General features: G+C 39.5%; 2 protein-coding genes across 2 annotated transcripts in view; both read left to right on the top strand.

The window, feature by feature from the left end:
* Positions 1-14,146, top strand: part of LOC113547336 (retrovirus-related Pol polyprotein from transposon 17.6) — a 25,681-nt gene extending 11,535 nt beyond the window's left edge. The window contains exon 5 of the mRNA XM_034302534.2: positions 789-14,146. Coding sequence (XP_034158425.2) covers positions 3,954-6,635 — 2,682 coding nt within the window. The 5' untranslated portion in view covers positions 789-3,953 and the 3' untranslated portion in view covers positions 6,636-14,146. The remainder of the gene's footprint in view (positions 1-788) is intronic.
* LOC128317031 (C-type lectin domain family 4 member F-like) lies at positions 6,859-23,781 on the top strand. Its single transcript, XM_053230732.1, has 9 exons — positions 6,859-7,003; positions 7,425-7,727; positions 14,144-14,260; positions 15,029-15,244; positions 17,060-17,245; positions 19,565-19,783; positions 20,974-21,098; positions 22,878-22,990; positions 23,087-23,781. The coding sequence occupies exons 1-9, from the start codon at positions 6,859-6,861 to the stop codon at positions 23,205-23,207; spliced, it is 1,545 nt and encodes a 514-aa protein (XP_053086707.1). The 3' UTR covers positions 23,208-23,781.

Below are 23,781 nucleotides of genomic sequence, written 5' to 3'. Positions count from 1 at the left end.
AATCATAGCAGCAATAATCTCTAAACATTCACACTTTCATAGCTATCCACCACCATCTCCACTCACACCTAAACACACTGAAACATCCCTAATCTGTTAAAGACTCACAAAACACTGAATTACTCCTCTCTATTTCTCTGGGGACGCGACTATACAACTGCACCTCTTTACTCAAGAGTGCTGTGTGCAGATAAAGACTATTAATTGTTCGGCTGCCAGTAAAGGAACAGACGAAACTGCAGTAACTTTCTGTGGTCAAAGTGTGTAGACAGCAGAACATTATAGAAACAATCACTTATTAGAATGGGTGTACAAATATAAATGTGTGATTTGCCTTGCAGCCAGCATTACTAGGGTGTCTGCAGGCGTCAGCATGAGTATTTGCTCTTCTCCTGTCACTTTGGGTCAAATTTATGTTTACTCATGTCGACAGAGCTGAACTCAGAATAATGCATGGCTTCAGGTGTTTTTTTTTGTTTTTTTTTTTTTTTTAAACATGAACGAGACAAAAAAAGGTAATAAAAGACGCCTGTCTGAAACTAAATTTAAGACCATGCAATTTCAATTAAGACTTTTTCAGGACCCCCGAACACCCTGATTACTGTCAGATCTGCTGTTATAGAAAATTAGTCAGTACCTTCTGAGCAATCAGATTTAAGAATTCAGCAATGCTGTAGTATAAATTGTATTAGTTCATGTAACAAAAAAAATCTGCTAATTTATTACTTTTCTGAACATGACAATGCTATCTAACTGCAGTCTGCTTTTTCACTTTACTTTATGAACAGATGTAACCTCTGATGATGCAGCAGCCTTGGGTGGGGTGGAGCTGCTTCACTTCAGGATCCAGTAATCCATGCAGGTCAATGAAAAATATTTAGAATCAACTTTGATTAACTTCATTCTAATAAAATGTTCAGTAAACTCCTCAGGTGGGGAGTCTGGTAGTCACCCATGCTTGCTTGTTCCTTTTAGAGTGTGCTTTTAACTGTGTGGTTTTCTGTGACAGACACTCGAGAGACATGTTAAACCACAGGGCCTTCCTTTGTAGATGAATGTATCACAATCAGAAAACAACACAACCGGATAATTTGTTCCTGTTGCTTCATATCAGCGACAAAAATGGTTTATAACAGCAATAAATGAATACCGTCAATATAATGGTTACTGTCTCTAGAAGGTTCTAGAAGTATTTAAGTGCTAGTCTAGTCTTGCTAACCACGAGAAGCCAAAGCTAAAGCACAGTTCTTTAACAAGATTGATGAGGTTTTGCCTGATTTGTGTTCGTCTGTGGTACTGTATTAATTATGCTCAGCAGACTAGTAAGCACATTGTGAAATTAAGGGCCTCAAGTGCTGATCAAGATCAAGCGCTGTTGAATAATGAGAAGGGAAGCCATGTTGTAAAATTACACTAAATTGGCTGAGATGTGATATTTACAGTTAGGACTATTCATGCAGAAATACAGTATTTGGCCCAAATTATGTGGACACCTGACCATCACACCCATATGTGCTTGTTGAACATCCCATTCCAAAACTATGAGCATTAATATGGAGTTGGTCCACACTTTGCTGCTATAACAGCCTTTATTGCATATTGATATCTTATTCAAATAGCATAGTGGTAGTAGTGGGCGAAATTGGTTAAATTACGTTGGTAGAGAAAGTGGCATACAGAGCATTCGAGTGAATGACTAATATGTTGATATGCAATGTATGCTTGTGTTGCCAAGTGGAGAAAATTAACAAAACTTAACGTTGAGCATAAATTGGTGGTGGGCCCTTTAAGAAAACTGTGTTTGCGACACTTGTATTGCGGCGCTCCAGTATTCATTTTATTTTATTTTATTTTACTCCATTTAATTTCATTCTAGTGCAATTCAAAAAGACTGAATTTTCCTTTATCTGAACCCTGAACTTTTTGAAGGTTGTGACTCTTCCTGGACTGAATTTATCAGATTTTGAAATCAGTGCTTAATCTCCTGTTTTTTCTTTTTTTGTCAAATAAGCACAACAGAGACATAAGATTTACTTTATTTTATTCATTTTTTTTTAATCAGTACTTACTCCCATCGATCACTGTCCTTCTGAGAGACAGCCGTCAGAATAAAGCCCCTAAAAGATATTTTTTTGTATCCTGTGCTGCTTCCTTACAACCCATAGGCCACATCTTGGTACCAGGAGTGGGGTATTTTTAATTCATTTTGAAATACGGTAGAGGTGAAGATAGGTGCCGCTAGAAAACGGAGTGGAGGCTAACTTCCTGGGTGCAGTTGTCCAGTGAACAGATGTCGGCTGGCTGGAGGTGGCCTGGTGAGGTGACGATACTGCTAGATGAAAGGAAGAAGAGTGCCTTATCCGCAGAGGTCTGCAGCGTGCTTTCTGAGGAGACACCTATCAAGAGACTGCCTAAAAGGGAAGACTGAAGTATTCTATGAGCAGTTGAGAACATATCCTTTGACTTTCAAACAATTTTGAACTGATTAAGAGACTATTTTTGACCAAAGCAACTGTTCTCATTTTGTTAAACTCAAGAAAATTGTATAAAATGTCACAATCAGATGAGGCTCCAGCTTTACAGGGTGAAGAGTATGGGGATGAACATGGTACAAGTAGTAATAGGCATGACATGCACGAACAAATTCAAGAATTTAACAGAAAGCATGAGGAGACTATGGCAGCAATTGCTAACTTGATCAGAGAGCCATCCAGGTCATATATTTATGTACCAAGAGAAAGTCATATACAACTGTTCAGTGGTGATTTTAACAAAGATGGGAGAGATGTTGACGAGTTTATTGAAGAAGTAGAGAGGGTGATACCTGCTAAAAGTCAGACCACCGAGGACCAGTTAGACTTTGTCCTCTCACTTCTAAAGGGGGCAGCTTTAGAGGAGGTCAGAATGCGAATGGGGAAGGATCCAAAACACCCATGTGACATTTTTGAATATCTGAGAGGAGCTTTCCGAGAAAAGCGCAGTGTATCTCAGTTATTGCAAACTTTCTATAGCCGTAAACAAATAGAAGGGGAGGATATTCGTGCCTACTCACATGCACCGTCCCAGATTCTGAATTCTATCCAGAAACAATCACCAAATGCAATGGCAAATGAGAGTATGGCAATTCGAGACCAATTCATTGAGGGCATTAGAGACGCTAGCCTTAGGAGAGACCTTCGGAAGCTTGTTAGAGACAAGCCAGAGTCAACACTTATTGAAGTGCGAGATGAAGCTCTCATGTGGTCTTTAGAAGATCCCAAGCCTCGTGTCCCAAAAGTAATCAGCAATCGAAGTGTGTCTGAGACAGTTGAAGCCCAGTGTGCTGCTGTTGCACCTGAAACAAAAACAGTTAGTCTTGAAGAAGTTTTGAAAATCATAGCAGAACAAGGAAGGGCTATAGGAGAGCTAACCCAAGCAGTGGAGAAACTCACCACACAGTGCATCAAGTCAGAGCCTGTAACCCAAAGCAAACCCAAGGTGCAGCCAAGGTTTACAGGTGGTGGGCAGCCAATTTGTTTCCGCTGCAATGGTGTAGGACACATTGCTAAGAGGTGTGTGAGGAGAAACAAGCAGGCTGTCACAGAGCAAGCTACTAGCTCTGGACCCCAGGGAAACACCCACCCTCGGTTGCTGTGAGCCAGACAATGCATTGGGCAGTCCATTGGCTCAACTAGTGTGGATACTAGTCGTGATAGACTACTTGAGCATGCTGTGGGAAAATGTCCTGTTGCTAATTTCAAAATAAATGGGGTGAGTGCCGCTTGTCTGCTGGATACAGGAAGCCAAGTCAGCACTATTTCTGAGAGTTTCTTCAGGGAACACCTGCTTGGTGAGGATAAAGATATGCTCTCAACAGCAGGCTGTCTGAAGATAACTGCTGCCAATGGTTTGGACATACCTTATCTTGGTTACCTTGAGTTGAAAGTTGAAACCATGGGTATTGTCCTTCCTGAATGCGGTTTCCTCGTAGTCAGAGACACGCTGAACTCCCCTCTTGTACCAGCACTAATTGGCATGAATATTATCAGCAGATGCCAACAACTGGTACATGCAGAGTTTACACCACCCTTGGTGGGAAATTGCAGTCTAATTGGAGGGAGGCATTTCAACAACTGCACCATGCCAGTAGCCAAGAGAAGAGGACAGCAGTTCGTTTAGCTGGAAAGGACATGGTTCACATACCTGCTTCTTCAATTGCGACGGTGATGGCTAAAAGCACAAAACATTTGTCACATGATGGCTCACTTGACTACCTGCTAGAGCCCCTGAATGTACCATTACCAGGTGGATTGATTGTTGTTCCATGTCTGGTGGCCGCAGGGAAACTGGTGTTTCCTGTGCAGGTGGTGAATCTTTCCCCAGAGGACATCTGGTTGCGGGCCCGAATCAGGCTTGGGACTGTAACTCACATTGAGAGTTTGAAATTAAATGGGACATGTGAGGTTAAGTTCCAGCGTATTTCAGCTGATATTGAGGAAGTCACTGTTAACACCAAAAGCGATCAGGTATTGGAGAACAGCTCGAAAGAGTTCCTCAGCAAGCTACATATCGGTGGTACCCCTGAGCAGCAAGCAGAGCTGAGTAATTTGTTAATGCAGTTTTCTGATGTGTTTGCTCTTGAGGATGAAGACCTTGGTTTCGCTGATAAGGTGCAACATGAGATCCATCTAACCGATAATATCCCAGTGACACAGCCTTACAGGCGTATACCACCCACTCAGTACAAGGAAGTTAGAGAACATATCAGTAAGCTTCTCAAGAAAGGAGTAATCCAAGAAAGCACTAGTGCTTATGCTTCACCTATTGTACTAATGAGGAAAACAGATGGTAGCCTTAGGCTATGCGTTGATTATAGACAGCTAAATTCCAAGACACAACGAGATGCATTCCCTTTACCTAGGATCGATGAGAGTTTTGACGCACTTCAGGGAGCAACATTCTTCTCTTCAACTGACCTGGAGAGTGGATATCATCAGGTTGCCATTCCTGAGCATGACAAACATAAGACAGCCTTTACAACTCCATTTGGGATTTTTGAGTACTGCTGTATGCCTTTTGGGGTTTGTAATGGGCCATCAACATTTCAGCGTCTTATGCAGACTACAATGGGTGATCTAATTTTTCAAATCATGCTAGTGTATCTGGATGACATACTGGTGTACGCACTCACTTTCCCAGAGCACTTGCAGAGGTTGGAAATGGTCTTTAAGAGGCTAAAGGAAGCAGGTCTCAAAGTCAAGCCTGAGAAATGCCACTTCCTGCAGCAGGAAGTGATATTCTTAGGTCATCAAGTCTCAGCTCAAGGAATTGCTACGGATCCAGGGAAAATTGAGGCAGTAAAGGAATGGAAGGTCCCCAAAACAGTAAAGGAACTGCACTCATCCTTAGGATTCTGTAGTTATTACAGAAAGTTCATAGAGGGTTTTTCTAGAATTGCTGGGCCCCTTCATGATTTAGTGAATCTGTGTATTACCCAGTTCGGCCAAGGGAAGAAGGATTTCTGTGCTTTGTGGTCATCTGAGTGCCAATCAGCATTTGAGCTACTGAAAGAGAAACTTACCTCTGCTCCTGTATTAGGATATGCAGATTTTAGTCTCCCGTTTATCTTGGAGACTGATGCAAGCCATGAAGGCCTAGGGGCAATACTGTATCAGCAGCAGGGTGGTTGTAAGAGGGTCATTGCATTTGCAAGTTGGAGGCTTCGAAAAGCAGAAAGGAATGACCGTTACTATAGCAGCATGAAACTTGAGCTGCTGGCTCTCAAATGGGCGATCTCAGAAAAGTTTTGTGATTATTTGCTAGGTTCTAGGTTTGTGGTTATCACAGATAACAACCCTCTGTGCCATCTTAAAACAGCCAAACTTGGTGCAGTTGAGCAAAGGTGGGTTGCTCAATTATCTGTCTTTGATTTTGATGTTAAATACCGCCCAGGCCGACATAATACAGCTGCTGATACCCTCTCTAGGCAGCCTCTAGCAGGGGAGCCTACCATTCCGGACGAGTGTGACGACTGTGTTGCCATCTGTAACATAATCCGTAAAGGGACAGTCCTGGAGCCTGACTTAGTAATTGCTAGAGAAAGGTGTTACAGAGTCCAACAGATTCGTGCCTTGGAATGTGGTGGAGAGACGTACAATGACAATCAGGGAAGCACTCATACCTTGCCAGGCTATACGACCGCAGAACTGGCAGATTTCCAGAAGAACGATCCTATCATCAGTTCTTTCCGACCCTTCTGGGAAAGGAGGAAGAAGCCTTCCCATTGTGAAAGATCTCATCTATCAAAGTCTATATTATCGCTGATAAAGCAGTGGAAAAGTATCCGTGAACAGGATGGTTTGCTTTATCGTGTCGTGAACGATCAGCATCATGGTGAGTGTCAACAGCTGCTCTTACCCGCATGTCTAAAAGAATCTGTCCTTGAAAGTGTGCATGAAAATATGGGACATCAAGGGATTGAGCGCACAATCGGCCTGTTGAGGAAACGTTGTTTCTGGGTCGGCATGTATAATGATGTAGACCAATGGATCAAAAAGTGTCAGAGGTGCATCTTAACAAAGATGCCACAGCCAAGGATACATGCCCCTATGAAGCCATTTCTTGCATCCAGACCCCTTGAAGGTAGTGGCAGTTGATTTTACCGTGCTTGAGCCATCATCTGATGGCCATGAAAATGTACTAATCGTGACAGATGTTTTTACCAAATTCACACAGGCATTTCCAACCAGGGATCAGAGAGCTAACACTACCGCCAAAATCTTGTTAAGGGAATGATTCATTAAATACGGCATACCTGAAAGACTGCATTCTGATCAGGGAAGAAATTTTGAGAGCGAAGTTGTTGCTGAGCTGTGCAAAATGTATGGTGTGAAGAAAACCCGCACTACACCCTACCGGCCTCAGGGTAACGCTCAGTGTGAGCGCTTTAATCGAACGCTTCATGATCTGCTGCGCACACTTCCCCCTGAAAAGAAGAGGCGGTGGCTACAATGTCGCGCCACATGTGACCACTGGATACTCACCATACTACTTACTGTTTGGAGTCCATCCACACCTTCCAGTTGATGCCCTGCTGGGTCATGAGCAACCTGTAGACAGAAAGCAAGACTGGTTAGTGATTCATCAGGAAAGATTGAGAGAGGCTCACAAACAGGCAAGAAAATATGCTGAACACAAGGCTGCTGAGAGGTTGGCCCCTTTAAATGAAAAGGTCTATTGTCCCATTATCAATGTTGGTCAACAAGTGTATCTGCGTCACCGACCTTTGGGTAGGAACAAGATACAAGATTCATGGGGTCCTACTGTATACAAGGTTCTAGATGTGCAAGGGACTACATATACCGTTGAGCCCCTAGAGAGTGGTCCTTTCAAGAGACTTTATTGAGCTGACTTGCGACCCTGTGTCACTTCTGCTCCTGAACCAGACTCCTCTGAGAACCATCCTCCTAAAACACAAGAGAGAGAAGCAGAGTCCGAGCAAGTTGAAGTTCAGTCTGATCCTGATTTTGTTGTGCTAGAAGAAGTCACTTACCCTAGTCTGCAAGAGACAAAGCAGATTGGAAGTTCTTCGGTAGAAGGTGAAGTGCTTGTAGATCAGCCCGAATTGATTTTAGGGGATACAGAACCCAAGCAGTTTATTCCTGACACCAGTGCTGCTCTCAGAGTGGAAGAACCTGTGCTGAAGAAGCCTGTACCAACCCCTAGGAGAACAAAAAGAGTCAATGCGGGTGTGCACTCAAACCCTTTCAATGAACCGAGGTCCGCATGTAATGTAGTCTCACTCAGTCCTGAAGTCTTTTCACAAGTGTTGACAAGCTTGGGGGGTGTGTTCTTTAGGGAGGCCGTTAAGGAAGTAAAAAATATGTATTAGATCATTGAGGACAATGACATTTAGCAGGGGAGAATGTAGCCAAGTGGAGAAAATTAACAAAACTTAACATTGAGCATAAATTGGTGGTGGGCCCTTCAAGAAACTGTGTTTGTGACACTTGTGTTGCGGCGCTCCAGTATGGAAAATGTGCGTGGATTTTAGTGTGAGCAGAGCAACGAACGTGAACTAGTGCTCTGAGTTTGATGCCATTGTTCTGAATTTGACGTTTATGGGTTGCACGCGTGAGGTGGATCGGGTTTGATCACGTTTGGGACACGTGTAAGGACTGGGTATGTACAATGAATGTTAATGAAGTTTCATTTTCTTTATTTAAAGCCCAGCGCATTTGCCTGGTTGTAGTTGAATCTGTCTGCATTGGAATATGCATGTTAAAAACAGTTATGAGTGTTAAAACATTTCATACCTTGATAAAATTATTAGAATGTTTTTTTTTACTAAATATGTATTTTCATGGAAAACTGAGGAGTCTAATAGTAAGCTAATGTACTGTTTTCATTTGATTCAAATATTAGCCTCTACCGTATTTCGTTTTATTTTATTTTATATTACTCCATTTAATTTCATTCTAGTGCAATTCAAAAAGACTGAATTTTCCTTTATCTGAACCCTGAACTTTTTGAAGGTTGTGACTCTTCCTGGACTGAATTTATCAGATTTTGAAATCAGTGCTTAATCTCCTGTTTTTTCTTTTTTTGTCAAATAAGCACAACAGAGACATAAGATTTACTTTATTTTATTCATTTTTTTTTTTTATCAGTACTTACTCCCATCGATCACTGTCCTTCTGAGAGACAGCCGTCAGAATAAAGCCCCTAAAAGATATTTTTTTGTATCCTGTGCTGCTTCCTTACAACCCATAGGCCACACTTGTGACAGAATGTTGATGTTCATCATGTAGTAGGTGCTGAGGTGGAAGTTTTTTCTGTGAGACTGGGTTGGTGGTGCAGCCCGATACAAAGCAGAGTTACTGATTATTTTCCAGTAACAGTGAATTCTGTGTTTTATTCCTCGTATACCACAACAATTTGTCAATGTTTGTCAACAATGATTTTGTATTGACAAAATCATCTGTATATAGTTACACCTTTAATACTGTTGAATATCTGCAGAAATTAATGCAGTCCTGTTATTGTCAGGTATTTCCCCCTCACACTGAGCACTGAGTGCAAGAAGCGCTCAACTCACTTAAGCAGCCCATAGCGTGACAGCGCATGCTTCCGTATTGTCATATGTTTTGTTTACTTTGCCACTTGTGTTTTGTTTTGGTTTATGTTCTGTTTCTACCCGTGTCTTGTGATTGGTTGTCTCTCCTATGTGTCATGATCATTCTCACCTGTGTTCAGTTTGCCCTTGATTAATTCGTGTATTCATAACCCTCGTGTTTCCTTGTTTGGGGCGAAGTATTGTCCAGTGTTTTGCTGCCTGTTCAAACCGAGCTTTGTTCTGTGTTTTTCACTTCCTGTTTTGTGACCTTGCTCTGTTCCCTGCTTTGCATGTTTTTATATATTCCTTCCCATAGCTGTTTTTTATTGCCTGATGTATCTCTAATAAAATGCTTTTACTGCACTTCCATCTATCCTCATCTATCTTTGTGTAATGATGTTATGAGCAAGAAATATGATGCAAGTACAATATCTACATCATTATAACAGAATAATGTGATTTTGATATTTATATAACTGCTTTACTTAAACATGAATATCTACAGTATGCATGAGAATCGCAGCACAAAAGTCTTCACAAAGAGCCACTGACGCACCGTCCTCTGTTGTGACTTCCTTTACTGACAGCAGCATATGTAATTCAGTGTACACTAGTAAGGAAGTGCAGCCATTCTCTCGTGCTCACGCAGAGACACAGTAATTTAGTGTTTTAGTGAGTCTTTTATAGATTACAGATGCATCAGCATTCTTGTGAGTGAATAGAAGTTGTAGTAGATATCTATGAGAGTACAGACACTGTTAGAGGTCATGACCCAGATGCAGAGAAGAAAGGCAGTGACACAAAGAGAGACCTAGACACAGATCCACACACAGGTAAGTGTTTAGGTTTGCAAGGCTAAACGTGTATCTACATGCAGAGATGCAGTAATTCAGGCGCTTATAGATTAAAGATGTTTCAGTGTGTCCAGCAGTTCTGGGTGAAGAAATGTGCCTGAAGCTTAGAGAGGTAGAGGAGAATGGCCCGACTGGTTAGAAATCAATGGAAAAACATTTCCACAAAAGAGCACAAAGACCAGGCCATGTTTATCCAATCTTCAACCAGTTTCACTCAGTCTGTGCCCACTGTAGCCTCAGATTCACCAACAACCATGCTACAGTCAAGGTCACTGAGATCACAGTTTTTTTCCCTATTCTGATGTTTGATGTGAACATTACCCGAGCACATTCGAGCACATTGTGAAACTAAGTGCCTCATTACCACATATACTATGCCAACATGCACATGCAGACACAAATGTTAGCATAAGGAAAAAAGTCTCACATTTTGCGTACTAAATTAACAAAAGCATCAGCTTTATTCTATGAATACTCCAACTCAGTATAGTGCACAATGGGAAAAAAAAAAGATCAAGCGCTGTTGAATAATGAGAAGGGAAGCCATTTTGAAAAATTACACTAACTTGGCTGAGATGTGATATTTACAGTTAGGACTATTCATGCAGAAATACAGTATTTGGCCCAAATTATGTGGACGCCTGACCATCACACCCATATGTGCTTGTTGAACATCCCATTCCAAAATGATGAGCGTTAATATGGAGTTGGTCCACGCTTTGCTGCTAATAACAGCCTTCACTCTTCTGGGAAGGATTTCCACTAGATTTAGAATGTGGATGTGAGAATTTGTACTCCATTCACTCTCAAGAGCATTAGTGAGGTTAAAAAAAGAGGGGAAATATTTATTTATTGCATATTGATATAGTATCTTATTCAAATAGCATAGTGATAGTAGTCTGTGAAATTGGTTAAATTACGTTGGTAGAGAAAGTGGCATACGGAGCATTCGAGTGAATGACTAATATGTTGATATGCAATGTATGCTTGTGACAGAATGTTGATGTTCATTGTGTAGTAGGTGCTGAGGTGGAAGTTTTTTTCTGTGAGACTGGGTTGGTGGTGCAGCCCGAGTTACTGATTATTTTCCAGTAACAGTGAATTCCGTGTTTTATTCCTCGTATACCACAACAATTTGTCAGCGTTTGTATTGACAAAATCATCTGTATATAGTTACCTTTAATACTGTTGAATGTGTGCAGAAATTAATGCATTCCTGTTATTGTCAGGTATTTCCCCCTCACACTGAGCACTGAGTGCAAAAAGTATTTGCTCAACGCACTTAAGCAGCCCATAGCGTGACAGCGCATGCTTCCGTATTGTCATATGTTTTGTTTAATTCAATTCAATTCAATTTTATTTGTATAGCGCTTTTAACAATGGACAATGTCACAAAGCAGCTTTACAGAAATAAATGGATTCACAAAAATATATTGTAAATATTTGAATTTATCACTGTGAATTTATCCCTAATGAGCAAGCCAGTGGCGACTGTGGCAAGGAAAAACTCCCTGAGATGATATGAGGAAGAAACCTTGAGAGGAACCAGGCTCAAAAGGGAACCCATCCTCATCTGGGTGCAATGTATAGTGCGATTATAAATAAATCCCTTCTATTATTGTGTACTATAAGGACAAATAGTGCAATTGTGCAACCAATAAATTCATCACAGTCTTCGCAAGAAGTCCGGTTGGTTAAAATCTATCCACTGTCCACTGATGGAGTCCTGAGTACGAAGCTGCTCGTGGCAACCGCAGCCCCAAAGCCACTACAGCAATCGCAGTCCCAAGCCTTTACAGTACAGCTCCCCATATGTGATCCCCAAGCCATCTCCACAGCCCCCAGGTGGCACCATCCCCAGCAATCCAAACAGTTCTTCAGGCCGTCCATATGGGGCCACCCCCAGCAGCAGCGAGCGAACTCAACCGATGAGAACTCCAACCAGAAGTAGGGCATCAGGATGGGTCAAGCAGCGAGGAGGAGCAGAAGGGGCATCAGGATGGGTCAGGCAGCGAGGAGGAGCAGAAGGGGTCAGGATCACTGGCATCTCAGAAATAGCATGTGTAGCTCGACAGAGAGTGAGGGAGAGAGATGGAGAGAGAGGAAGAGATTGTTAGGTAAGCTTTTGTCCTCTAATGGTTAAGCACAATGTACTTTGCGTGCAGAGTGCAAGCAGGGACTCCGGCAAGACTAGCTATGACAGCATAACTAAAAGGGAGAGCCAGAAGCTAACACAGACATGACGGAGTCCTGGGACATAAAGCAGCCAGCCACTCCACCGTCGACAAACCTGAGTGAACGTGTAAGAGTGGGGGGGCGACAGCATCCAAACATTTCAGTTCACCACAACACTCTATGCCTGTGAACCCTCCAGACCTGCCCCTGTACCTAAGAAAAAACTATTCACAAAAGGCTTGACTAAACAAATATGTTTTCAGCCTAGACTTAAACACTGAGACTGTGTCTGGGGCCCCAAACACTAAGTGGAAGGCTGTTGCATAACTGTGGGGCTATGTAAGAGAAAGCTCTACCCCCAGCTGTAGCCCGCACTATTCGAGGTACCAACAAATAGCCTGCACCTTTTGATCTAAGTAGGCGTGGCGGATCATAAAAGACCAAAAGTTCACTCAGGTACTGTGGCGCGAGTCCATTTAGAACTTTATAGGTCAATAGTAGTATTTTATAATCAATACGAAATTTGATTGGAAGCAAATGCAGTGTGTATAAGATAGGGGTGATGTGGTCATATCTTCTGATTCTAGTAAGGACTCTTGCTGCTGCATTCTGGACTAACTGGAGCTTGTTTATGCACCTACTGGAACATCCAGACAGTAAGGCATTACAATAATCCAACCTAGAGGTAACAAAAGCATGAACTAATTTTTCTGCATCGTGTAGTGACAATATATTTCTTATTTTAGCAATATTTCTGAGTTGAAAGAAAGCGATCCTAGTGATATTATCTACATGAGCTTCAAAAGAAAGACTAGAGTCGATAATCACACCAAGGTCTTTTACTGCTGCAGATGATGAAACAGAAAGGCCATCCAGAGTTATTATGTAATCAGAAAGCTTACTTCTAGCTGCATGTGGTCCTAGTACAAGTACTTCTGTCTTGTCAGAATTAAGTAAGAGAAAGTTAATAAGCATCCAGTTTCTAATGTCTTTTACACATTCCTCAACTTTATTAAGCTAGTGTCTATCATCTGGCTTTGCTGAAACATACAACTGTGTGTCATCAGCGTAAGAGTGGAAGCTAATACCATGTTTATGGATAATTTTGCCCAGAGGTAGCATATATGGAGAAAAGAGCAGTGGGCCTAAAACAGAGCCTTGCGGGACACCAAACTTTACCTTAGTATGAGAAGTCACCATTTACGTTTACAAACTGATAACGATCAGTCAAATAAGACCTGAGCCAGGAAAGGGCTGTTCCCTTAATGCCTACTACATTTTCCAGTCTATCGAGGAGAACAGCATGATCAGTGGTATCAAAAGCTGCACTAAGGTCAAGCAGCACAAGCAAGGAGACACAACCCTGATCGGAGGCCAGCAGTAAGTCATTTACAACTTTTACCAGTGCTGTCTCTGTGCTATGTGTTTATTTTTCCACTTGTGTTTTGTTTTGGTCAATGTTCTGTTTCCACTCGTGTCTTGTCATTGGTTGTCATTCTCACCTGTGTTCAGTTTGCCCTTGATTAATCATACTGAGCTTTGTTCTGTTTTTTTCACTTCCTGTTTTTTGACCTTGCTCTGTTCCCTACTTTGCATGTTTTTATATATTCCTTCCCATAGCTGTTTTTTATCGCCTGATGTATCTCTAATAAAATGCTTTTACTGCACTTCCATCTATCCTCATCTATCTTTGTGTAATGATGTTATGAGCAAGAAATATGATGCAAGTACAATATCTACATCATTATAACAGAATAATGTGATTTTGATATTTATATAACTGCTTTACTTAAACATGAATATCTACAGTATGCATGAGAATTGCAGCACAAATGTCTTCACAAAGAGCCACTGACGCACCGTCCTCTGTTGTGACTTCCTTTACTGACAGCAGCATATGTAATTCAGTGTACACTAGTAAGGAAGTGCAGCCATTCTCTCGTGCTCATGCAGAGACACAGTAATTTAGTGTTTTAGTGAGTCTTTTATAGATTACAGATGCATTAGCATTCTTCCGAGTGAATAGAAGTTGTAGTAGATATCTATGAGAGTACAGACACTGTTAGAGGTCATGACCCAGATGCAGAGAAGAAAGGCAGTGACACAAAGAGAGACCTAGACACAGATCCACACACAGGTAAGTGTTTAGGTTTGCAAGGCTAAACGTGTATCTACATGCAGAGATGCAGTAATTCAGGCGCTTATAGATTAAAGATGTTTCAGTGTGTCCAGCAGTTCTGGGTGAAGAAATGTGCCTGAAGCTTAGAGAGGTAGAGGAGAATGGCCCGACTGGTTAGAAATCAATGGAAAAACATTTCCACAAAAGAGCACAAAGACCAGGCCATGTTTATCCAATCTTCAACCAGTTTCACTCAGTCCGTGTCCACTGTAGCCTCAGATTCACCAGCAACCATGCTACAGTCAAGGTCACTGAGATCACAGTTTTTTCCCTATTCTGATGTTTGATGTGAACATTACCTGAAGCTCTTGACCTGTATCTCAATGCATTGCACTACTGCCACAGGATTGGCTGCTTGGATAATTGCATGAACGACCAGGTGTACAGATGTATTACTAATAAAGTAGCCATGGTCTGTGAGTCTGTGAGTGAGTATACTACGCTATATATAAATAGTGTACACATACTCATTAAGTTATTAGCTGTTGAGGAAATGTCTCAACATCCAATACACATCAAAGCTCCTGGATATTTAAAAATTTTCCAATGACAGCAGCACGATCGGTAAAGAATGTCAGCATAAAGTACATGAGCAGAGAGTTGCATGTTCATTTTACACATTTGCAAAATAGTTATTTTCATTTTTTGCAACTGACATCTGTTAAGTTGTTGTCAATTTGTACATAACATGAAAAGAGACATGTCTCTGTGGCCATTCCCCATTAGGAGGAGACACTGCATGGAGCAGATGTTACAGAGTGACTGCTCTGTGTGTGCTGCTGCTGTGTGTTCTCCTGCTGACTGCCATCACAGTGCTGTGGATCAAATTCATCAACCTGAACACAGAAAACAACCAGCTACAGACCAGATACAACAACCTGACTAAAGAGATAGACCAGTTACAGAAGGATAGAGAGGAACTCCAGAGGCTTTCTAAACTAGGTGAGTAATACTTCACTGCAAAACTGTCACATATTCTCAGAAGAATCGGTGTCAAGTACCTTAACACCTCAGTTATGTAATTGTTTCCCTCCAACTGTGTCGAAGACTGAGCTGTGTAGCTTTTATACACTTCCTGTTATTCAAACACTGGAGGATTCTGAGATGAAAATTAGTCTGGTCTCACCTTTAACCCATCTATAACTTATCTCACCACCGAGACTGGATAATAAAGTTTTTATAGTGAGATGGAAGTCCAATCAAAATAAAAAATGTTAATAAAAAATTCAAAAAACATGGCCGCCATCAACCAATTACATTTCAGCAGGCACTTGACGGGCTTAGCAACTTGATGAAATTGGATGTTAACACAGAAATTCATTGCAACCCCAACAGGATCATAAACATGATGCATGGTACACATCCAGTAGCCTGACCTAAGCTTAAAATTATGGAATGTGAACAAAATCAAAGCTATAAAAGAACATAAAATGCTTTATATATGTCAACTACAATACACACACCATATATTAAACACTAAAAGATATACAAAAGCATTTACGCTGGAGAAAAAGCACAGGCTTTGTGGAAGCACAGTGGATTAAAATGGATTCACGTCATACGCAATGCTGGATAGGATCATGAAATATCTAAGAATTACAAGTAGACTTTGTAAGTGTTATGAATATGCTGGCTGGTCTTTTACTACAATACGTACGAATTTTCATGAGACCTACATCATCACACCTGAAAGTAGTAGATCCAAGACCCACCTGCAAATTTCTTTCAACTATCATTACTCAACAATAATCAGCCTCACAATGCAAACAATGTCTAAAATTCACATTAAATAAGGGAAATTTTGTAAAAATGACCACCGACCTGGAAGTGCAATCATGACAGTTTTTCATGTTAAAGTTATCCATTCAAAGGTAAAGACCTTTTACACAAGACACAAACTCTTGCCCAGGAGTGGGCTTCTGGGCAAGTCCATACGGACGGTGAAGTAGGTGGGCTTGGTCCTAAGAAACCATCGTGTGTGCAAGTTGTTGTGTTCCATTTCTGGGTACAGATAGCTAGGAAGCTATTGCAGTTTTATATATCTTTTATGCAGCTTTAAATATATTACACTATTGTAGTAACGTGGGAGTGCAGTATTCTGATGGCTCCCCATTGCTCCCATTCCCCACTGCTATGGAATTCCTGTTGGTTGATGGGGTGTTGCTATGGTATTCCAGGTGGTTGCTAGGGTGATCCTAGCTGGTTAGTGTGGTATTCTGGGTGTTTGCTAGGTATGTAGGTGGGTGGGGTTGTCCAGTTTTAATTATCATCCATGTCTCTCACTTGACAAATGTGTAAATTATACAGGAATTAGAAAGACAGACCTTCCAATAATAAAATAATAAAAATGAAAGAGAAATTCACCATGACCCCGATAGGATCATTAATGCGTGGTACACACCCAGTAGCCCAACTCTACCTAAAGAACATGAGCAAAATCAAAACTAGAAGTGTTGGAGTGTGGGTAGAACTTAAATAGGTTTATAAAAACATCTAAAACTTAGACATCTTCACCAAAAAACACACTGCTGTTTGATCCCTTTATTTACAGGCAGATACACATCAATGAAACTTTCCATATGCAAAGTCAGTAAGACATTTTCAAAAGAAATCACTGATGTTTGTTTCCTTTTTTTTACAGGCAGAGATTCAATGAAACGTCAATTTGCATGCGCCACACGTGAGTATAAAGGCACAGCGGTACAGTTGTGTCACATCCAGATAGACAGAGATGCAATAATTCAGTGGTTTAATGAGTCTATAATAGATTAGCGATGTGTGAGAATGTTTATGATGTGAAATACACTGAGGAGTTGAACAGTAGAGAGCAAGCGGAGATGGCTGTGAATATCTTTGCGAATGCAGAAGCTATTAGAAGTTACAATGCCAACACTGATATGGAGAACGGCAACACAACGAGGAACCTACAAGTTCGACACACAGGTACGCAAGTTTTAAGGTTTGCATGTCTTAATGAAGGTAGTAAACATTGTAAACAAACAGAAACACAAAAATATTTTAGGGGTCACATAGAAAAGGGACATAATAATCTGTTTTTCTTTTTAAAATGATCATTATTAGTAAGTTTGAGAGATTTAATTACATAATTGAAATGTTAAGTTGTGGAACGGTTTTGCTACATTTATTTTTAAGTATGAAGTATTTGGGTATGAGAATAAAGAAGTTAATTACATGTTCCTGAATAGGGTCAGCATAGATTTCACTGAGTGAGAGAATATGTGCACAAGTCTTTTTCAGAGTCAACCGACATTTTTGCATTCATAAAAGAAATGTGGTATAGTTTCTATTTCTATTTCACAGGATACACACAAGTCAGATACATCCATTAAAAAAAACAATTGAATTGCAAGGGGACCCCTAATGTAGGATTTTGAAATAAAGGTCTTTTATCTTACTGAAAATATAATATTTATAAGGAAGTAACCAGGTTCTTTTTTTTCCAGTGTACTTCTTCTAAAAGACGTGCTCCAATAAAATATTCCTTTAGAAGAAATATTTGTGGTATATGCATATTTTCTATGTTGTAACAAATTTATCATATTTTTTGTCTGACAAGCTGATACCATCCAACAGAAGGTCTGGTATGGACCAGTTCAATGCCTTTTCGCAATCTGACTTTTATCATTAAAAAACAACATAGTTTCATTTGCTAGCTGTGAAATCCTAATTTCTCTTCCAAATATGGAGATGCCCTTTAGATCGAAATTTTAAGTGTAATTCTACAAATAAAAGGAAAAGAAAAAGAGCGATAGGGCAACCTTGCCAAACATCTCCGTTGATATTAAATCCTTTTGAGGTCTTCACATTCAATAAAACCAAGCTGTTAATATCTTTGTAAAGCATACACATTATCTCACTAAATTTGCCACCAAACCCAAACATTTCTATAGAAAAAAAACATGCACTTAAAAATCAAATGCCTTGTAGAATTCTACAAACAAAATATGGGTGTCAGACTCAATAGCTTCTGCAGATTATATGCCTACATTTCATAAACCAATTTTGTGTTTCTTCAATTATTCTACCAACACCAGATTTTAAATGTTTTGCAAAAAATAGAGCAATCAATTTGTAATCAGTGATTAACTATATGATTGGTCTCAAATTGTCAATTATATACAGGTCCTTATGCTTTACAGTAGGGCTCATTTCATAGGCAGTCTAAATAAAGCACTAATTTGGTACTTTAAAATGTCCCAAATAATATTCTACCGACAGACAGTCCCTTAAGATTTCCCTTTTTTCAATGAGTTCAAAGCTTTCTCAATTTCAACTACTGAAATAACAGAGTCACAAAGGGATTTAAGTTCATCTGTAATAAGGGGGACCAGATGATGAAGCTGAGACAAGAATCTATCACTGTGTTCAGGGGAGAGCTAAAATAAATTGCTATTTACACTATGTTTACGATGGCAAGAGATTTATTTTTGAAATTTCTTTTCTCAAAAGCAAAAGCCTTTATCCATATAATAATTTTTGCAATTCCAATTGATATTCTTTTAGCTTTAATTCCTCTCTCATTGTTAGGGTGTTTTTATTTTGCAAAGAGTCTAATTTAAACATAATTTTGTGATTTTTTTTGTAATTTGATTTGATTACTTCTAGCAAAAGCAAATTCCCTCACTTTAAATTTAAAAATTCCCAGTTTATGATAATGTCTGTTCTTGAAAACCTGGTGAAAAATCTTCCACCAATTTAATTACAGTTTCATTCAATAGAAAATTATTGTTCTCATTTTCTACTTGTTTTTTATGCTGATTTAATTTGAAAACATTAAACTTATGATCAGTAAATGGGGCACATTGATGATGCACATTGTTGAAATAATGGAGGATAAAATGAGAAATGATAAAAAGATCAGTTCTAGATTTGGCCCTTCTAGACGTGTTCGACCAAGTAATGTCTAGGACATTACTACTGAAAATACACCAAGCATCTACAACCGCAAGTTTCATCACAGAGCCATGTTAAATGTTATTTTATACAACAGTTAGTTCCAGTCCCTTCATGCAGCATTAGTTATTTTCGATTGTTATACCCATTAAGCTCAGTATATCACTAATTACATGTATTACTCATTTTACATATGTTTTTGTCCATTGTCATAACAATCTATTGCTTACACCAAGGTGGTGGTATAATTTTCCTGCTGTAACTCTCATTACTCTTCTCAGTTTGACTCCTTCACTGGCAGGTTAATGTACAAATGTTAATTCATTACATTACTAAATTTCTTTCTAGTTACAGGAACCAACTGGAATAAATTTTACACACTGACTTCAGTGTGTGTGCTGCTGCTGTGTGTTCTCCTGCTGACTACCATCACAGTGCTGTTGATCAAATTCAACACCCTGAATGTAGAAAACAACCAGCTACAGACCAGATACGACAACCTGACTATAGAGAAATACCAGTTACAGAAACAAAGAGATACATTTCAGAATAGGTTGACCAGTGTGGGTGAGTGCCTGCTTTACAATTATATTAAAGTGCATTATGTACAATTAAGAGTTTACAGCTTTGTTGTTGTTTAAAAGCCTCTTTTGTTGGACAGAAACAGAAGATGATTGGTTAGTTTAGATTTACTGTTCATTTTTTTAACAAATACCTTATCTCAGATATTTTGTCAGTTAATTATCATGCTTCAAATTTCTCTCAGATTGCACTCTTAAAAATCTTGAACAATGTTTTGCTCTGAACAATGTTTTAACAATGTATTTAACAACTTAAGATATATGTAGGTCAAATCATTTAAATTCATGAGATAAATATAGTTTGCTAAGCCAAAATATTTGGGAGAAACATGTCCCAGCAACTCCTGCCAGTTCAGTCTCTTCTCAAAGCTCTTGCTATACACCAGTGGCCACTACAGCTCCTCTTCCTTAAACTTGTAAGCACGTGGACAAGAGACTGTACAACAGAATCCTCCTCTTCCCAGGAAAACCTGTGTTTCTACATCCATGTCACACCCTCATAAGATTTTAAACTGGGCTGACACCAAACTCCAGAAAGTATTAAAAGAAAATATCTTTTTGGTGCTTGTTCTACCCCACGAAAGTGGAGTTTTTGAGAGATCTGTACCTCAGATCACTGGCAAATGATGATGAATGCAGTGGAGAAGTCAAAAGAACATTACTCTAACATTTAGTGAGACCATTACCCGAAACTGAGACAAGTCCATGTACCAGTGCCAGTAAGTTCGAGACAAGTCCAAGTCTATTTGGTGCCAAATGTAAAAAGGTGAATACTATTTTCTCTCAGACTTTTTTGAACATTTGTAGACATTCTGATACATTTAAATAGTAACCCATATATAATAACAGTCTCCAGGTTCCAAATGTTGAAGATAAATTTAAATGTATTTAAATATAAGTATTAAAATATAAAACATAAATGTTAAATAAAAATATTAAATGTAAATGTAAACAATAAATGTGGAACTTGAGTCACTATCTAAATGTTCAGAATCAGAATGGCCTCAAATGTTCAAAAAAGTCAGAGAGAAAAGAGTGGGAGTTGTGTGGGACAACAATTCCTGAAGAGAGGAAAAATTCAAATTCACTAATTTATTTTGGTTCCAGACTTTACTAATTTAAACTTTAAATACATTTTGAAACAAAGTATTAATTAATTCATTTACTTGCTCTTAGGATGGATATTATTTCACTCCAGCCTTTACTACATCTCCAGTGAGAGGAAGACCTGGACTGAGAGCAGACAGGACTGCAGAGGGAGAGGAGCAGACCTGGTGATCATAAACAGCAACGAGGAGCAGGTACATATGCATAGTTAAGAATTGCCTTAGTTATAATGTACAGTCAGGTCCATAAATATTGGGACAGTGACACAGTTTTGGTAATTTTGCCTCTGTACACCACCACAGTGGATTTGAAATGAAGCAGTCAAGATGTGACTGAAGCGTAGACTTTCAGCTTTAATTCAAGGGGTTTAACAAAAATATTGCATTAACCGTTTAGGAATTACAGCCATTTTTTACAGAGTTCCTCCATTTTCACAGGCTCAAAAGTAATGGGACATTTGACTGATAAGCAGTTTCATGGCCAGGTGTGGCCTGTTTCCTCCTTATATCATGATAAATTAAGGAGATAAAAGGTCTGGAGCTGATTCCAAGTGTTGAATTTGCATTTGGTAGCTGTTCATGGGAACTCTCAATATGCCGTCCAAAGAGGTGTTGATGCAAGTGAAGGAGGCCATCATTAGGCTGAAAAACCAAAACAGACCTATCAGAGAGATAGCAGAAACTTTAGGAGTGGCCAAATCAACAATTTGGTACATTCTTAAAAAGAAGGAATGCACTGGTGAGCTCAGCAACACCAAAAGGCCTGGGAGACCACAGAAAACAACTAAAGTGGATGATTGCAGAATTCTTTTCTTATTGAAGAACAACCCCTTCACAACATCTAGCCAAGTCAGGAACACTCTGGAGGAGGTAGGCCTATCATTGTCAAAGTCTACAATCAAGAGCCACCTTCATGAATGTAAATACAGACGGTTTAGCTCAAGATGCAAACCGCTGGTAACACTCAAGAACACAAAGGCCAGATTAGACTTTGCTAAAAAACCTCTAAAAAAAGGCTGACCAGTTCTGATGCAAGATTAACTTGTACCAGAATGATGGGAAGAGAAAAGTATGGAGAAGGAAAGGAAGGGCTCATGATCCAAAGCATACCACATCATCCGTCAAACATGTGGAGGCAGTGTTATGGCATGGGCATGTTTGGCTGCTAATGGAACTGGGTCACTGGGGTTTATTGATAATGTGACTGTTGATAGAAGTAGCAGGATGAATTCTGAAGTGTATAGAGCTATACTTTCTGCTCCGATTCAGTCAAATGCTGCAAAACTGATAGGACAGCGCTTTACAGTACAGATGGATAACAACCCAAAACATACTGTGAAAGCAGCCCAAGAGCTTGGAAATTAAATGTTCTTAAATGGCCGAGTCAGTCACCTGACCTCAACCCAACTGAGCTGCTTTTCACTTACTGAAGACAAATCTGAAGGCAGAATGACCCACAAACAAGCAGCAACTGAAGATGGCTGCAGACCTGGCAAATCATCTCAAGGGAGGAAACTCAGCATTTGGTGATGTCCATGGGGTCCAGACTTCAGGTAGTCATTGACTGCAAAGGATTTACCTCCAAGTAATAAAAATAATCCTAATATTTATGATTATATTAGTTTGTCCCATTACTTTTGAGCCTGTGAAAATGGAGGAACTCTTTAAAAAATGGCTGTAATTCCTCAACGGTTAATGCAATATTTTTGTTAAACCCCTTGAATTAAAGCTGAAAGTCTACGCTTCAGTCACATCTTGACTGCTTCATTTCAAATCCACTGTGGTGGTGTACAGAGGCAAAATTACCAAAACTGTGTCACTGTCCCAATATTTATGGACCTGACTGTAGCTTTGAAGGATATGTGTGTGTCTCTCTTATATCTATGATTATAGAGCCAACACACTGAGTACATTTAGTTTCTACATTGCACTCACATTAGCACTGTGCTAATCAGGTTTCTAACACCTCAACAGGAGTTTGTGGGTAATTTGAGCAAGAGCAAGAAACCTGGCGTTTATATTGGTCTGACTGACCTTGATAATGAAGGAGTGTGGAAATGGGTGGATGGAACATCACTGACCACTGCGTAAGAGATTATACATTAATATACATTTCACAGGATTGTACATTATTCATTTACTCAGTGTGTCCAATGCAATAGACTTTTTCTCTGTTGTTTCAGGTACTGGTCATCTGGAAATGTTTTTTCGGATAGAGATGACTGTGTTGTAAACGGGTATAATGGAAGTGTTGGATGGTATGACCGACCATGCACAGAAACTTACTACTGGATCTGTGAATAACTCGTCTCCACTAACAACATAAGACCATCATTACAATTACACACACACATACAATTCACTCTACAAAAAACAAAAATATATATTTTTAACAAAGCCACATGTAACAATTATTGGCACCCCTGGAAAATCTTATAAGGAAAATGCAACTGATGCATATTCGCATTTATATTTACATTTTATATAAATATATATTTACAAGTTCACCTGAGTGTTTAGGAACTCTTAAGAGGTTGCCATTCCTGTTTCAGAAGGATCTAATTATGAGAAGCAATAATCCATTAGTTGTCCACATGGTGAAGAGAGAAATTAAATAAAATGTATTGATCATAAATCAGGCTGTAGCTATAAAAATACATACATTTCCATTTTCCTGTGTACTGTTTGCATGAACTCTTTTAAATAAATCTAATATACTTATGCACTGTCCATATACAGTATACTGCTTGTGAATAGCTATATTTCAAAAGCCTTAAATAATTTTGTGCCTTCTTTATATTTTGCACTTATTGTCCTGTCATTCAAAATTTTTTGTATATACACTGACCTTGTTGTGTGGCAATAAAGGAATTAAAAT

This window comes from Pangasianodon hypophthalmus, chromosome 28 (assembly GCF_027358585.1).
Source record: "Pangasianodon hypophthalmus isolate fPanHyp1 chromosome 28, fPanHyp1.pri, whole genome shotgun sequence".
Classification (NCBI taxonomy): Eukaryota; Metazoa; Chordata; class Actinopteri; order Siluriformes; family Pangasiidae; genus Pangasianodon; species Pangasianodon hypophthalmus.
Note: the sequence above shows the minus strand (reverse complement) of the source record. Positions and strands in the feature narration are given on the sequence as shown.